General features: G+C 36.6%; 1 protein-coding gene across 3 annotated transcripts; it reads left to right on the top strand.

Moving 5' to 3' along the window:
• Positions 1-2,125: 2,125 nt before the first annotated feature.
• On the top strand, positions 2,126-17,628 carry SPATA22 (spermatogenesis associated 22). 3 transcript variants are annotated; one of them, XM_032848990.1, is made up of 9 exons: positions 2,126-2,168; positions 3,584-3,697; positions 5,422-5,550; positions 7,383-7,443; positions 7,575-7,670; positions 10,966-11,299; positions 13,497-13,626; positions 14,081-14,178; positions 17,345-17,628. In XM_032848990.1, exons 2-9 carry the CDS (start codon positions 3,655-3,657, stop codon positions 17,534-17,536), a joined length of 1,083 nt encoding a protein of 360 aa, XP_032704881.1. In that variant the 5' UTR covers positions 2,126-2,168; positions 3,584-3,654; the 3' UTR covers positions 17,537-17,628. The 3 variants fall into 3 exon arrangements, with proteins under 3 accessions (XP_032704881.1, XP_032704880.1, XP_032704882.1); XM_032848989.1 differs by having other exon boundaries at positions 2,132-2,174; XM_032848991.1 differs by lacking the exon at positions 2,126-2,168 and adding an exon at positions 3,400-3,481.
• The last annotated feature ends 488 nt before the right edge of the window (positions 17,629-18,116 follow it).

The following is an 18,116-nucleotide window of genomic DNA, read 5'->3' as shown; positions in this document are numbered from 1 at the left end:
TAGCCAAAACAAGATCAGTATAAAATAGGTTAAGTTTATACACTGCTAGTAAAGATTCCACATTGACCATGTCAATAGTCCTGACAGACATAACACACATGTTGCTCATAGTGGGTTTAAAGTATTTGTTTTTAATGAGAAATCCATTTTTGGGGTGTGTGTGGGGTGTGTGTGTGTGTGTGTGTGTGTGTAAGGTAAAAATTGGTTTTCCCAAAGCTTTTAGTCATTTTCAAAGGTCTCTTTTTTGGAACCATGACAACTCACAAATCTTTTCAGACATTTTATTGTGTGAAATCTCTTTTTCAGATTAAATGAAGACACTATTCCTTCAAAGTTATTCCTTAGTTTAGCATTCATACTTATTCTTTTTTTTTTTTTTTTTTAAGGAGGGAAAGGGGCAGAGATAGAAGGAGAGAGAGACTCATATGCAGGCTCCTCACCTAGTGGGGAGCCTGATGTAGGGCTCTATCTCACAACCCTGAGATCACGACAAGAGCCGAAATCAAGAGTCTGTGCCTTAATTGACTGAGCCACCCAGGTGCCCCTCATTCTTCTTCTGACTTCATCTTACAAGAGTTGACCCTCCAACAACACAGGGGTTAGGGGTGTTGACCTCCAAGCAGTTGAAAATCCTTGTATAACTTCTGATTCCCCAACAACTTAAATTACTAATAGACTACTGCTGACTAGAAGCCTTACCAAGAGACAATTAACACGTATTTTGTGTATGTATTATATACTGTATCCTTACAATAAAGTAAGCTCGAGAAAATGTTAATAAGAAAATCATGGCAGAGAAAATACATGTACAGTATCATACTCTAACAAAAATCCATATATAGGGGCTCCTGTGTAGCTCAGTCCTTGGGCGTCTCCCTTCAGCTCAGGTCATGATCCCAGGCTCTTGGGATCAAGCCCCACATCAGGCTCCCTGCTTGGTGGGAAGCCTGCTTCTCTCTCTCTCCCACTCCCTCCTCTGCTTGTGTTCCCTCTCTTGCTGTGTCTCTGTCAAATAAATAAATAAAATCTTAAAAAAAAAATCCATGTGTAACTAGACCTGCACAGTTCAAATCTGTGCTGTTCAAGGGTCAACTGTACATGTCTCATGGTTTCATAGTCCTAGGCCTGTACCAATAACCTTCCCTCGATCTCTAGACCCTCTGCACATTTCTGTTCACCTATCCCAGTCTTCAAATGGTCAGAAGTTATAGTAACAACAAAACATGTCTTGGACTCCAGGTGGAGCTAGGATTACTATTTATGGCGTCTAGTAAACATTCAGTAAATAGCTACTGTTACTAAATAAAAGCTAACATTTATTGAGCATTTACTGTGTGCCAGGACTGTTCATTCTCTATTTTAATACTTTGAGGACAGTTAATTAAGTAGTTATATTGGGAAGCGAAATATAGGTTTAGAGGAGGTCAATAACTTGCCCAAGACCAAGGGGCCAGGCAGTGACCGCCTATCACGTGAGGGTCAGAGCCCCGGTCACTGCACCATTCCGTTTCCTCTCCCCGGTCTCAAGTGCTTGTTCTCCACCGAGCTTGCACAGCACAGTCCCAGCCTTATTGACTCTACTTGGATTTGCAGGGCCCTCTTTTTAACCCAGCTTCAGCTCTCCCACTGGCTGCCAAGTGACTTTAATTCCCAGCTATGACCAAGGGAGTTGAAACAAACCCTATGACCTGGTTTTGAGGCCTGTGGCCTTTGAGTTACTCTCTTCTAAGTGAATTCCCAGCATCTTACAAATTGATGTCTAGAACCTAAAATATACGTGCGCGTGGTGGGGGTGGGGAGGGTGTGTTGGGCCACCAGTCCTGGGTACACCTCAGCAGTGAACAGAAACAGGCTTGTCCCTACAGCCATTCCTGTGCTACGTACCTCACAGTTGTGAGTGGGAGGTGCGTTAACGTTCTTCTTCCTAAGATAGCGAGCATGCATCCTTCTCATCGCCCACGCTAGACGACACCATTTGCACCAATGACCCAAACGCAGGGGACCTCTGCGCCTGCGCAATTGGAGGCACGGGTGGCGGCGCGTCTGCGTAAAGCCCGACTTCTCGCGCTTTTTCGGAGGCCGGGAAGTGGGCCGTAGCTGACTGGAGTGTGTCCACGGGAAGCAACAGGCCGAAGACGACGGTTATTTGGAGGCGTAGGAACCTGAAGGTTGAAGTTGCGCGTCGTGTTGGCTGGAGGGTCAAGAAGGGAAAGACTGTATTATCCCTAGTTACCAAACTTATCCGGTCCACAAATCAGTAGAGGTCGTTGGAAGAGAATTTACTCCTGACTGGGCCGCCTAGGAGGAGCCATAATAGGCCTTCCGGGTCGCCATTTGAGACGAGACAGTGGGCTTTGACGGGGGGGACTGGGGGAGAGAGAGAGAGAGAGTGTGTGTGTGTGTGTGTGTGCGCGCGCGCGCGTGTGCGTGTGTACATTGGGCATACTTTTTGCTCATCGACGCTGTCAACTGCATTACTGCCTTCTGGGTCCAGTTAGAAGTTGGGGTCGGGCAACTCGGGGTCCCTGACTCCATGGTCTGGGGGAGGATGCTTATTTTGTTTGCATGGTATTCAGAAATGTAATAGCCCTTGTAAGCCCCTCTCTAGGTTCAGTGTGTGAGTTACATTGGTATTTCCTTGATGAGAAAAAGTCGCACAACCTCTCTTTTTCTTCCTAGAATGACATCAGGAATATTTTCTAAAGGGCCTGCTATATCCGGCTTCAAGCCCAGGATGTGGAAACAAAGCAGAAACAGTCTCTGAACTTATGTTTCCCAAGTTTTATTTCTATAAGTGTTATTTAGACATTAATGTTTATCTCAGTACGATTTACATTGTTGTATTCATGTCTATTTTCCTCATTGGATAGTGAGTTTAGGAACAGAAATTACCTTGTTTACGTTTGTGTTTTGCCTTTTCATGTAATAGGTAAGTGTTTGTTGAATTAAATTGCAATTGAAATATATTAGGACGCTGAACATGGAAAAAATTACAACATACTTTGTTGTAAAAGAAAAAACAAAAAAACTTCTTTCACTTGTTGGAGTTAAGTAGACACTGAATAGAAACTTATCATTACAATTATTCTGGATTTTGTGGCTTTAGTCTTTGATACTATATAATACAGGGGTCTCAAATTAATGGCCAAAGCAAGTGATCTCCACAGTGTTTTAAAGTGAGATAGAGCTTGTTCTCATGCTGTTAGTTCAATTGTTTTTGTTTCATTGGTTGCCTTGTAAGCATACCAGTTTGCCAGTGTTGTAGTCCATTTCCGTCTTTATAAATTTGTTTCAGAACTGTTGCTATTGTGGGTCCTTGGCCCTAGAATACATTACATAGAGTGTGTGCAAATCCGTGCATGTTTAGGAAGAGAGGTATAGCCGCTTTAGTCCTAACCAATTTCGAACAGAGTTGGAAAAGTAGATTGTTAGAAATTCTTATGCAGGAAGAAAAGATGCTGTAAAGTGATTTCCTTATCAGGTTTGAAACCATAGTGTTAAATCATAATTTCAGTAATTACTAGGCTGAGAATTTGATTTTTTTTGTTGATACAATTTGAGTTGCAAATTTCTTTCTTTGAAGATTTAGTCAGACAACTTCATTTGTAAATTTGGAATGCTAAAGAAACGTTACAGACTTTGATATTGAAAAAAATGAAGAGAAACCTAAGTGAAAATTCAACTCGAAGTACAGCAGGTATTGAACAATTATATTCAATTTTATTTATTAAATTTTTATTTTAAATTTTGTATATTTTTGTAATATATTTATATATTTACAAATATAATTTTTATATATAATATATTTATATAATTTATATATTTATAAATAAATTTACAAATATATATTTGTAAATTTTGTATATATTTGTATATACCATGTAAACCTTGTGAAGTTTATAGATGGAACATTTTGGGAGGAACTTTTTAAAAAGATTGAACATATAGTCTAGCCTCTTTACTTTTAAGGTCCAAGGAAATAAAATAACTTAGAACATTTAGTGGCAGAGGTAGGAGTAAAATGAAACATTCCTGGATTTACCCTTTCTTTCTACAAACTTTATGTGCTTGAGTTGTTGTTCACTCTTAAGCTGAAAACATAGAAATAGATTTATTTCTATTTGTATTTGTGACTTTCTTATTTAAAATATTTCTATCTCCCTAACAACTTCCCCTACCATTTCTGCTTTCCCAGTTTATTAGTAAAAGGATAGAGGATAAGGATGAAGAGAACCAGGAGTCTAGTGATAATGCACAGTGAAGACAATAATAGCTATTTATGATAGCTGTATTGTATTCTAGCATTTAATTATATGTATTAATTTATTTAATCCTTACACCAGCCCTCTGGGATAGGCATTATAATTGTCATTCCTGTTTTCCAGATGAGAAACTTAGGCACAGAGAGGTTAAATAAGTAATTTATGAAGTGGCAAAGCCAGCATTTGGACCTAGGAATCTGGCTCTAGTGGTCATGCTCTTAATTACTATATTTCCCTCCTTCTCTGTGTATGTCATAGTAGCAGAATGAGTTAAGAAAATTGCCCAAATGTATACTTTGAAGTTGTGATTCAAACTCAGGCAGTCTGATTTCAGAGCTCACATAATTTTCCCAGCTTTTTATCTAGGCACTGTGCAAGCTTTTCAGACCCCTTTTTGTCTGAGATCTCTTCTAGTTTTAGTGTTTATAAATTCTGACTTTTGGCTTGACTTGAGATCCCAGGCCTCCCATCTGGAGGGCTTGGACATAATATTTATTTATCCTCATGTGGATTGAATATTATCACTTTAAGCATTCAGAAAATGATCCACAGAAAATATCCATTACAGACACCTGGAGTGCATGTTAAAATTGCAGAGTTTTGGATTCCAAACTAAATCTGTTGAAATAAAATCCATGAGAGTGGGGTCTAGGAACTGGCGTGTTAAGGAAAATTCCATGTAAATCTTAGACTAAAGTTGGAGAACCATGGCCCTAAAGGGTGTGCTGTCACAGTCCAAAGAGTGGTTAGGGTTTTGGAAAGCATGGGTCAGAGTTTGGTTCTCCCTCACCTCTATTGTATTTGAAGGGCCCCCTCCAGTGACATGGTAATAAGAAGCACAGAAAGGAAATAAGGAAAACAAAAAGTGGATTTGGAAAGGGTTGGGGGGTGAGGAAGGAGATGGGAATTACTTCCAAACAAGTGAAATTAAATCAGTGTTAATGTAGAACAGGAAAGGAGTTTTTAATAGAGACAAATGAGGTTATTTGGGACCTTAAAAAGAATGTAAAAATCAATGCAAAGATACAGAAATATATCTGTAATAAATATAAAATTAACATATAGAAGTAGACAAATCAAAGTTGTTATTATACATAATTATTCTTTAACTAGATCTGTTTGCCTCTTATGTACTAATTTATTGGTACATTCAATTTAGGCTGTTTGCCTGTACCATTGTTCAATCAGAAGAAGAGGAATAGACAACCATTAACATCCAGTCCACTTACAAATGATCCAAGTAGCAGTACTGCTTCTGATAGTTATGATTTCCCTCCTTTACCGCCAGGTGAGGAAATATGGTGAAAATTTTCAAAAAATAGGAATTAAGATTATAGAAAATTAACATTTTAATTTTATTACAATGGAAATAGAAAGTTTATTTTTTTTTCTTCTTTCCCCTATCCAAATATAGGGATTACTTGGCTCTTTCTGAACATTCCAGTACAGTAGTTTGAGTTTCCTTGTCTACAAGGGTGGCTTAGCATTTAAATGGAGTATCTTAGATCTGAAGCCTTTGTTCTAATGAAGTTGTAACCCACATTGTAAAGATTTGTTTTTTTCTTTTTCAAGATATATGGATATTGTAACTTAGGCATGTGGTGATAAAGAGTGGTGAAACTCAAGTTGCCTCAGGAATTGGGATATGTGTACACATGAACACAGGAAAAATGGGAGAAAATTTAGACCTTAGGAAGGATAGAAGCCTAAAATTTCTACTGCTTGGCTTTTTTCTCTTCTGAGCATTTTTGCTTTTCTTCATTTGTTACTTTATTTCTCTCATCCACTTGGCTTCCTTATAACTTCAACTAGCCCGTGAACTAAATTGTCCTTGCTGGAAGTTGACATAGCCTTTTACTTCTAGTTCTCAGAGTCCACTGTTGACTGCCTTCTGTATCTTTTGATTAAATTCTAAAGACAGCCTTTGGTTCAGCACATCTTTTTAAGTAAGGTCACTAAAATTCTGGTTTAGCTTTATGATTAGGCCTCTCATCTCTGCAACAGTTAGCTGTGGTGGTGGGTGCTGAGAGGTCTTAATGTTTGCTGACTTTTTATTTCTCCTCAGAAAAAGGCATGGATAGGCAGGCATTCTGAAATATACTTGGTATATGCTGATTGTATACATTTACATATTTTTGAGGATACCTTAAAAATCTTTAATAAGATCTTTTGCAACTAGAATTTTAAAATTTCTCTCACTTCCTCTCTCTCCCTCACCCCTCCAGGCCTTAGTCTGCTTGTAAATCTATAATTATTTTCTTTTCTTCCATATTTGAGGAATTCAAAGTAGGAATTTTATATTATTTTCATTTTTATTGACAAAGGAAAAAATCCATATGGATGTGCATAAATTGGCATTTATCTGATCATCCTCTGCCATTTAAAAAAATTCTCTGACATTTAAAGTATTTTTATAAATAGCATGAATGTTGTCTTCCATTGGGAAATGTTCATCCTCCTGAAATACTGAACTGTCCAAGCTCTGAGCAGGATTAAAATCTGTCAGAGATGTAATATTCTTATATTGGGTAAGAGATATGGCTAGATCAGTGTTTTTCAAATTTTCGTCTTGATCCATTAGTTTGAAGGAAATAGAAGAGAATAGAGTAGAATAGAAAATGTCAGGGTGCAACACACATGGTAAGGATACAGACTGATATTGCAGTTTTGTTATGTTCTCTCTCCTTTGTCTCTCTCTCTCTCTCTCTCTCTCTCATGTATACCATGCATGTGTGTACGTGTGTGTGTGCACATATATTCTGGGCTATGTTGTACTTTTTTGCTGTGGGTTGGGTTCAAAAAAATTGAAGAAACATTGATTACACTAAATTCATGCTACAAAGTACAAGGTTCTACACTAGAACTGATCATGGAAAAGATACAGATTAAACTACTACCTTTGTTTAAAATACAATGAGAAAGGAAGACATCTATGAGAATTAATAAGGCAGGCTGTGACAAATTCCACAATAAAGTGCTGTTTGAAGAACATGCCCATATCTTCCAAGTCCTTTTCTTCTCCAGGCTTTTAGTTTTCCACCTATTAAATAAATATGAAGTGATTATTTTTAAAAAATGATATGTATCTTACTTTTGTCTATGCTATTTGTATCTTTTGAGATTGGGCTTGGGAAGCTGTGAATCCAGAGTTTCCTCCTTCAATGAAAACAATGAACACAGGGTAGGTGGAAAGATATATACTACTGACTATATGTGTCTGTTACTGACTGATGTTATTCTTCATTGTATATTTTACATTTCTCAGTTTGGAAACAAACTATTAATATTTAATAAGACCTATTTCTTTGAAAGGCAAATACCACATTCAGTTTCTCATCCTCTGAGAAGTCAAGATTCCATGTCTAAGTCTACTCAATTAAATACTGAAAGAAGCAAGAGTCACTGGAGGTGAGTTTATTTAAGATTTTTCTTTTTTCTATCCCTTCTCTTTCCCCTCTTTTTCTCTCCTCCATTCCCTCTTCCTTCATCTCTTCTTCCTTTCTCGGGCAAAATTAAAATTTAGGAAATTTTTATGCTAAATAGTAACTAACCCCATAGCAGTATTAGCTACGTTTTATAAAAGAAGTTTTAAAATGCTATATAAGACTTTAATAATAGGCAAATTTTAAAAAAATGGGCAAATTTGTCAGTGAATATGTTTCCAAAGCATTCTTCACGTTATATCCAAATTTCTGCCTATATTTGTCATCATGCTACAGATCATTAATAATCTAATTGACAGTAGGTAAAGAGTCAGGAAGAACTGTATTTTAGAGTTGGATATATTTAGGAATTGCCAACCAAATAGAATGGTGAATCTCACCCTAGTAAGACAGTCAGCTCCATAAACAGAACAGAGTAAGAAAGAAAGATGAGGACCAAAATGTGTGTACATAAACAGTGGTAGGTTCTCAGGAAATGAAGATGACCGTCAAGGAAGGTAGCGAGAATGCTCCTGGATTATTGCTATAAGAGTCTAAATTTAATCCCTAAATACGATGAAAAAATAAATAGTTAGGGAAAGGACATGGATTATTTGTTAGGTTGGATTTTAGTATTCTTGAGTAACTAGTAACTACCAAAGAAAATACTTTTGGGAACAAAATATTAGAGAAACAACATCAAACATATATCTTGTATCAGTCTTGTTTAGTGCTATGATACATTATTTTAATAATCCTTACAGCAGGGGTGCCTGGGTGGCTCAGTGGGTTAAGCCCCTGCCTTCGCTCCAGTCATGATCTCAGGGTCCTGGGATCGAGCCCCGCATCGGGCTCTCTGCTCAGCAGTGAGCCTCCTTCCTCCTCTCTCTGCCTGCCTCTCTGTCTACTTGTGATCTCTCTCTCTTTCTGTCAAATAAATAAATAAAATCTTTAAAAAAAATAATTCTTACAGCAATCCTGTAAAGTTAACATTACCTTCACTTTTATTAGAGATACCATATTTTTTAAAGGGGATAAATATTAATAAAATACTTAAGTACATAAAAACAATATACATATTTTAAAATTAGTTTTGATCATACTGGTTTCTTCAGAACCAGTTAGTTACTTTCTTTAGAACCAGGGCTTATTACCTAGGCCATTCAGTGGTTTGAGATCGTCCTCAGAGGCACAGTTTCAGCTGCAGATGCTGTAAGAAAATGCCTTCTGACTGGCATTTGAGAATTAGGTAACATTGTAATATGGACAGGCAGTCAGTATTAGATATTCCAATTTGAAATCATAGATAATCTATCAGACAGTTGGACTATAACAACAGAAAATCCAGGAGCAAAAACCATTAGAAAACCCAGTTAGGTGGCTGGTAATCTGCTGAAGCTCTTTTAACTGGTTCTCTGTTTAGGTTTAGAATCTCTGCTTTATCTTCACATCCATGTAGCCCCCGTTAAGCGCTTGTTCTTGGGATCTCATTGGACACCTAGATCCAAAGAGAAGGATCCAAAGCAGACACTACCCTTCCCTTCTCAGAAGCCACTACAGATTTAGTGCCTTTCATGGTCTGGCTGGGATTTGAGGACATGGCTGAGCTAGACTGGCTGCTGAAGCAGCATCCTTGTGTGGGCTTACTCAGGAAGGTCAAAGGACTGTGGTTCTTCCAGGGCTTGTCCCCAGGCCAGGAGCGCCTCCTAGACAAAAATGTGGGAAGAAGTTAAAATGCATTATCAATAAGGAGCTGTGAGGGGTGCTTGGGTGGCTCAGTGGGTTAAAACCTCTGCCTTGCCTCGGATCCTGGGATCAAGCTCCATATTAGGCTCTCTGCTCAGCAGGGAGCCTGCTTCATCCTCTCTCTCTGCCTACTTGTCTGTCAAATAAATAAATAAAATCTTAAAAAAAAATAAGGAGTTGTGAAACAAAGAAACTTTTCTAAATTGAATAATAAACATAATTTTTATAGCCATGAGAGGAGAAAGGCGAAGTTTGGTTTCTGTTCTCTCTACTGAAAATAAAATTGCTGTCATATGAAGAGGTGGTGAATGTAGGAAAAATTTTAAAGAGGTGTATCAGACAGTTAATTAATAAAAATACAAGTAATTTTTTTCCTGGATATTTTGAAGTTTGTGAGATTCATCAACTTTAAGGTTTGAAATTATTCATGATATCTCCTGTCCTTATTTTCATACCTAATTTTGCACCTAATTTATTTAAGAGGGCTGCCCACATTAACAAGCTTCAGGCCCCATACAGTCTGGACTTGTGCCTAGTCACTAGGGAACCTGTATTATTTTCTCTAACAAGGGATGAGTTGTATTATTTGCCCCCTTGTAATACCAGTGATATTTTCAGGAAAATTACCCAGAAATAAGAATTTGTGACCTGGATTAGTTTCTCCCTGTTGAACTCTTAACTGGTCTGCTTAGAAATTATACTTTGGATTTTGGCCTCATTAACCTCATGTTCTCATCAGCTGTTACTAGATTAATGTAGTTACTAAAAGGTTGCAACAGATTCATTAATTGGACTTTTAAGCTATATAGTAAAAGCATAAAATTTCTAATCAAAGTTATCTACACTGCTTGTGTTTATTCTCCTTGTGATTTAAAATCACCTATAAGCCATAACTTAACTTGTTAAAATTTTATTGTAGAAAATTTAAAAAATAAATACATAAAGAAGCAGGCAAATATCCTCAGAATCTTACCACTAAGAGACAACCACTGTCATATGAAAGCCTATATAGTTTAAAACATATGCGTTATAACACTAGACTCTGAGTTGGGAGATTAGGATTCTCTGGGTTCCAGATTGACAATAACTTGCTGTATAACTTCAGGCAAGTTACTTCCTCGGTTTCATCACCTAAAAAGAGAGGTATGATCCATTGCAGAGTTGTTGTGATAATGTATTTGGGAGTTCCAACTAGTCAGTAGTTACAAAGTACTTTATAAATCATAATTTTTCACTATTAATTTTTTATTTTTTAAATTTTTTAAAAGATTTTATTTATTTATTTGACAGAGAGAGATCACAAGTAGACAGAGAGGCAGGCAGAGAGAGAGAGAGAGAGAGAGAGGGAAGCAGGCTCCCTGCTGAGCAGAGAGCCCGATGCGGGGCTCGATCCTAGGACCCTGAGATCATGACCTGAGCCGAAGGCAGTCGCTTAACCCACTGAGCCACCCAGTCGCCCCCACTATTAATTTTTTAAAAGAAAAAATATATAGAAACAAAAAAACTAATATTAATTTTTAAAAAATCTATTACAGCTACAGGGATGGCAGCAAAAATACCAGCTGGAAAACATCGGACAGAAATGATGTTAGGCCTCAATGCAAAAGAACAAACCTGGTGGCAAATGATGGAATAAATTCCTGTTGGGGAGCTCAGCAAGGGAAACAATTAAGAATATCAGAACCTCCTAACTTATCTCACCAAAGAGAAGCCAAAGTACTCAGACAAACAAATTCGTCAGAAATACCTGGCTCCACAATGAGAGGTCTAGACAAAAGCAGTGCTTTACAGGCATTTAAGCCTAGTTTTCAACAAAGTCTATTTAAGAAGAAAATGTTGGATGATATTCCAGAAAAAAGTAGTCTTAAGGTAAACTTTATAAATATGGATCATTTACATTTAAAAATGAGATAAATACTTAAATTACAGAGATAAGAGCATTTAAAAATCAATCTCATGGCATGCATTACATGATTAACACAAATGCCTGGTCGCTGATGTAGATGAATGTTTCAAAATATTTTCTTTGTGATTATGAGTGACTGCTCCTTTTCATAGTTGCCTTAGAGTGTGCTACTGGATTCTGAATCTCACTGTTGATTGATGATTGAGATGATGAGAGTTTATCCATTACTTAGAGAAATTTCTCCCAGTCCTTTATGTGTCAGTCTCATTTTTTGTAACAGGGGTCAGCAAACTCTTTTTTTAAAGGGCCAGATAGTAAATATTTTTTTACTTTATGAGTCATATTGTCTCTCTTAAGTGTACCACTCAGCTCTACCATTGTAGTTTGGAAGCAACCATAGACAATACATAAATAATAGACTTGACTGTGTTCCAATAAAAGTTTTCAAAAACAGACAACAGGTTAGATTTGGACTGCAAGCCAGAGTTTATTTTACTTTTCTAGCTTCATATTCCATAATCTACAAATTCTTTTATATACTAGCCATTTCAGACCTTTCACAATTCTCTGAACATGATATGCACTCTAATATGACTCTGCTTTGGTTTAATTTTTTCCCTATATCTATATATCAGCCTTACTTCCCCCTCTCACCACTCTTTGCTCTATTTGTTCTTTGTAAATATCTTTTATATATTTTGTGTGCTGGTTGTTCCCTACCTTTCTTCCCTTGTACCCTGGCCCAAGAGATTTTTTACTCTCCACTCTCGGTGCTCTGGAAGGCTGAGTTGCCCTACGTAGTGCAGCCTCCTGAGGTCCCCAGGCTAGCTCTTGTTAGGGGTCAGCCAGTGGGTGTCACTGGCAGGAAATCAGAGGGGAGGGAGAGAGGTTGGGTTTTCCTATTTTCTCCCTGTTTAAATGCTGTATTGTGGGCAGTAGCTGTCCCCAAATGGTACAGCTCTTACGTGAATCCAGCTTTCACAGGTGTGATAATTTTCTTTCCCTTGTCCTTTCAGCCTAGGAATAATAGAAGTCTCTTATTGTTGTTAGTCTCGAGGGCTTTAAGTACCCTGTTTGTTTTGCCCATACACCTGTTAAGAAGTCTTTTCAACAAGCCATTTGGGGTATTTTTTTTTTTTTTTTTTGCTAGAAATCTGACTAATGTAGCATATATCACAGTGGCTTTCAACCGTATGTTTCCTTGTACAAAAGAATGATAGTTACCTTAGTAACAATTGTTCATTATGGCAGTAGCTCTCAATGGTAGGTATTTGTAACTTGGTTAGGAAGGGGAGGAGGAGGGAAGGTAACTGTAGTTAGAAAAAAAAGTCCCATCAAGTATTCTTTGATGTGCTGCCTCCCTCACAAGGGAAAGTACCCTCTTCCCCCCTGAAATTAGTACTTGACGTACTGTATTCTTAGTTGATCTTTAAAAATGCCAAACACATTCTCACCACAGGACCTTTATATTTTGCTGTTCCCTCAACCCTCACTTAACAACCTATTTAAAATAATAATTCCTATTTCTCTTTATCCTTTTACTCTGTTTTTCTTTAATTCATAGGATATATTAATTCCTGACATTCTATTATGTATTTATTTGTTTATTTTCTGAATACTCCATTAGAGGGCAATATCGGTGAGGTATCTTGTCTGTTTTGTTCAGTGGTGGTTCCTCATTAGCTGTGTTTGGCACATAGTAAATGCCAGTAAGTACTTTTGAAATGAACGAGTAAGTGTGTTTGACTCCCCTGTTAGAGTGTGAACACATTAGGGAAAGGAACTATGTTTTATGCACCTGTGTTTATCAGAGGATTGGCACACAATGCTCTAAAAATATTCAGTGAATAAATAAATGAGTGCGTGAATGTCCATACAAATAATTTTCTTCTTGGTTTATTGTCTTCAAGTATATCCTAGTTTCTCCTCCTATAAACTGCTAATGATGTCTTTAATTTAAGGGAATAACTACTAAAATTTTCAATATTTTCTTACATATTCTATACAAAAGGACCTAGAATCTTTACATGGAAAGTGAAAGAGTGTGACAAGAAAAAAAAAAAAAAATGAATCGCTTCTCGGCCTTTTAGCTAAGATCAAGGGTAAAAAAAAAAAAAAAAAGAAAGGTTTTTCTAATGTTATGTTTTTATTTTTCAAAAGGAAAGCTCATTTTATCAGTTAAAGCTTAAGGAAAAAGATAATTCTTTAAGAATTATATCTGCAGTTATTGAAAGCATGAAGTACTGGCGTGAACATGCACAGAAAACTGTACTTCTTTTTGAAATATTGGGTAGGTATAGTACTTTGGAAAACCTCAGTAATACTATTTGGACAATAGTTTTAAATGTCTATAGGAATACCTAGGGGATCTTAAAAATAAAATTTGGAAAAGAATATTATGGTTTATTAGGATTTTCTTCATTTCTTAGATTTGTTATTGATTTGTGTGACTTAAGACGTATTATTTTTCGTCATATTCTTCTGATTCATAATGTTAAAATGGGAAAGATTGTTACGGGGCTCTGTCTTAACTCCTGAGTTGAATAGGGCCAGAAATTTTGTTTTCCTTAGTATATAACAATTTCAGAGATATTGTTCCCACTTAAGATGTAGTCTTTATTATTGTATAAATAAAACTAGAAGAGCTTTGTGTAGGAATAGTTATTTAAATATTAGTTCCCACTGTTAAATTTTAGTTGCATTTTACCAGCACTGATTTTCTCCCCTATTTTAATGTTGCTTAGCTGTTCTCGATTCAGCTGTTACACCTGGTCCATATTATTCAAAGACATTCCTTATGAGAGATGGGAGAAACACTCTGCCTTGTGTATTTTATGAAATAGTGAGTATTTGTTTAAATATTCTTTGCAAAGCTTGTGCCAACCAAACATACAAAGGCTGGTTATAATTCCATCATAGTAGAAATTCTGTTAACAATTTGGTATTACTTTCAACATTTTGTTTGGTTTTAATTCTGACTTTAAAGTTTATTTGTTCAGCTGATAGAGATAACCTACTGTGTGCCAGGTGCTGTACTAGATGCAAGGGATACAAAGTAGAATACAAGTGCTAAAAAGCTCTTTCTTTCGGAGTTTATTGTAGTCTCAGGAAGAGGTACATAAATGTTACATTGTGGTGTGATAAGTGGTATGTAGAGGCATGTATGGTATGCTATAAAAGTAGACAGGATGGGGCAGATCAGAGAAAGACTTTTCAAGAATGTAGTAACTTATCTTATCTTACATGTTTAAAGAGTAATAAATGAAGCCAAAGTGTGTTGGGGGAGGGGAGAGGTTGGAAGAATGAATTACTAGGTAAGAGGGCAGCAAATGCAAGGACATGAAGCTGAGAGCGTGGATTGTAGAGGAAACTGCACATAGTTTATAATCAACAGAGTGTGGAAGGACAGTGGTTCTGAAGTTGGAGGAAGGCAGGGAGTGGGCTGGGATTTAGGAAAGATTCTTGGTGACAAATTAGCCTGCAGGTGACAAAGGAGGCTGGAGACTTTGTAAAACTTACATACTTTGTAGAAGAGTTTGGTATTAATTCTGAAATCAGACTTGGATTCCAATTTTTACCCCACTATTTACTAGCTTTATGACCTTGAGTAAGCTACTTAAATTCCCTGAGTTTTTTTAATCTGTAAAATGGGAAGACTAATTCCTACTGAAAGATTGTTTTGGAGATTAGATAATAAAATATATGAATGTACATTTTCTGACACATAGTAGATGAAAAAAGAAATTATATTACTAATTTCTATAATATCTTTAATCCTTATTTTTCTCTAGTCTATTAAGTTTAAAAATATTTTATTGAGGGCACCTGGGTGGCTCAGTTGGTTGGGCGTCTGCCTTCGGCCCAGGTCATGGTCCTGGGGTCCTGGGATTGAGTTCCTCATCAGGCTTCCTGCTCAAGCAGGGAGCCTGCTTCTCCCTCTGCCTCCTCTTCTCTCTCTGTTTCTCATGAATAAATGAATAGAATCTTTAAAAAAATCTTTTATTGAAGTATAACATATACCTAAAAGTATACAAATCATAATTGTACAGTTCTGTGAGATACCTATGACATATCACAAAATGGACATTACCAAGGCTAAGAAAAAGAATATTGCTGTCACTCCATGCATTCTGTGTCTCCTCCCATTCTCTACCTCCTCTCTCCTACCTAAAAGCAACTACTATGCTGATTTTTAATATCACAAATTAAATCTATTTAGTTTTGAACCTTATATAAATAGTATTATATGGTATGTCTTTAAAGTCTTTGCCTCAACACAATGTTTGTAAGATTCATCTGTTATTCTGTGAGGCTGTAGTCTATTTATTTATATTTCCATGTACAATATTCTGTTGTAAAACAATTTAGCTTTCTATTCTACTGTTGGTGATATCCAAGTTTCCAGATTTTTTGCTGTTATGAATAATATTCTATGAATAGTCTTGTATATATCTTTTGTGCATATACACACATTTCTGTTGAGCATATACCTAGAAGTAAAATCACTGCATCATAGTTCATGTGTATGTTCCAATGTAGTAGTTATTTACCAAAGAATTTTCCAAAGGTTTGTACTTATTTCCACTCTCACAATCAGTGTAGACGAATTAACAGTTTTTCTGCATTCTTATCAACACTTAGTGCTGTCAGTCTTTTTTATTTCAGCCATGTAGGTTTTTAGTGCTACCTTACTTTTCTGCAGTTCCCTGGTAACTAATGAGCTTGAACGCCTTGTATGTTTACTGGCCACTTAGACACCTTCTTCTGTAAAGTCTTTTCAGGCCTCTTGCTCTTTTCTATTGAGTTATTGTTTTATCCTTACTGATTTATCGGAGGTTTTTTGTGTGTGACTATTTTGGGTACAAGTTATTTGTCCATTATTTGTATTGCAAATTTTTTCTCATACTCCATAGTTTGCTTTTTTAGTCTTTTATTTTTTTTAAAGATGTATTTATTTATTTGACAGAGACACGGTGAGAGAGGAAATACAGGCAGGGGAGTGAGAGAGGGAGAAGCAGGCTTCCTGCCAAGTAGGGAGCCGAATGCGGGGCTTGATGCCAGGCTTGATCATGACCCGAGCTAAAGGCAGATGCTTAATGACTGAGCCACACGGGGCCCTGCTTTTTTAGTCTTAGTGATGGCTGTTGAGGAACAGAAATTCTGCTTTTTAATATAGTCTTTTTAGCAATTATCAATGCTACCTTTTATACCTAGTGTTTTTTATGACCATTTGGTGAAGGGAATTCCAGAATACTCACCTTTAGTTAATGATTCAGAAGATTTGATGCTGGCTGGTCTTTTTCCATTTTACTAGTCGCATGAAATCTATAGCCCTTTTGGGTACCACCCCTAAGCTAAGGGTGAGGGTGAGAGTGGTGACCAGAATCTCTTTTCCTTGGGAGCCTCTGATTCCGTTTTTTATCTCCCAGTCCTAGGAGCCTGTCAAAACCTCTGCTCAGTTTCTTAGACTCAACTGCCTTGACTGTTCTTGACAGATAATCTCAAGGGGAAACATTCCTAAATGTCAAGCCCCACTTTGGACTTCTGTCTTTTCCCAGATGGGAGTCTCTCTACTCCCTCACTGCATTGGTATCTCTCTAATGTCTATGAGGAGATTTAAAAATATTTCATCCACCTATTTGAGTTGTTCTTAGCTAGAGAGTTGGTCTGAACTACCTGGTCTGCTTTCTACTGGAAGTAGAACTCTAGCAGTCTAATAAAATGAATAATTCATGTGCCATTACCCTGGGAGTTACTGTCTTTTAAGACCAATAGCTTACCAGCTTGTAAGAAGCCCTACCCAGGTGAACATCTTTCCTCTGTGGCAGGACACCCATATATGCCTAGCTATCTTGGTCTTACAGGCAGTGGGGCCCTAAATCCGGTTGAGGGAATTACAGCTTTTTGGGGGTGATTCCTATTTAGTTGGTCATATGATTAGTTTTAAAAAACTGAAATTCAGATGAAGTAAATGATAACATCTTTGATATTTATTTTTTTAAAAACAGGATCGTGAACTTCCAAGACTGATTAGAGGCCGAGTTCATAGGTGTGTTGGAAACTATGACCAGAAAAAGAATATTTTCAAATGTGTTTCTGTTAGACCAGCATCTGTTTCTGAACAAAAAACTTTCCAAGCATTTGTTAAAATTGTAGATGCTGAGATGAAGTATTATACTGATACAATGAATGAAATTTAAATAGTAATAAGGGAAGTTTAAATATTATAATTTAAAGCATTTCCCTATTGTTTAAATGATCATCTCCATGCTTATAGCTGCTGTTTTTTGTAGTTCATTTGTTGAATTAAAATATTTCAATCCTTTTAAATGTGGAGTTTTTTTTTAATGAAAATGGTACATTTGCTAAAATTAAACAACCATTTCTAGATAAAAATCCTCAAAGTAGTAGGAATAGATGCTTATTTAACATGATATAATAATATATTTGAGTCAGTCCAAAAGCCAACATCAAGCTTAATGGGAAAATATAGGGACATTCCCACTAAAATCAGGAATAAGACAAGGGTGCCCACTATCGGTACTGTTACTAAGAATTATATAAGAACTGCTAGTCTATGCAGTTTATTTAATTATTTCAAATATTTAGTGTGCATATATAATATATATTTACATATTTATATATTTATATATAATTTATACTTAATTCTCTATTTTCCTATATCTGTCCTTCTAAAATGCTTCTGCATTCTGGTCTTTCCTCCCTACCTCTCCCTGCCCTCATTTTTAAGATCTCAATTGCTCACCGCTCTATAAAACA

This window comes from Lontra canadensis, unplaced genomic scaffold (genome assembly GCF_010015895.1).
Source record: "Lontra canadensis isolate GAN:19392208 unplaced genomic scaffold, GSC_riverotter_1.0 scaffold217, whole genome shotgun sequence".
Classification (NCBI taxonomy): Eukaryota; Metazoa; Chordata; class Mammalia; order Carnivora; family Mustelidae; genus Lontra; species Lontra canadensis.
The sequence above is the reverse complement of the archived record's forward strand: the minus strand, read 5'-3'. Positions and strand labels throughout refer to the sequence as shown.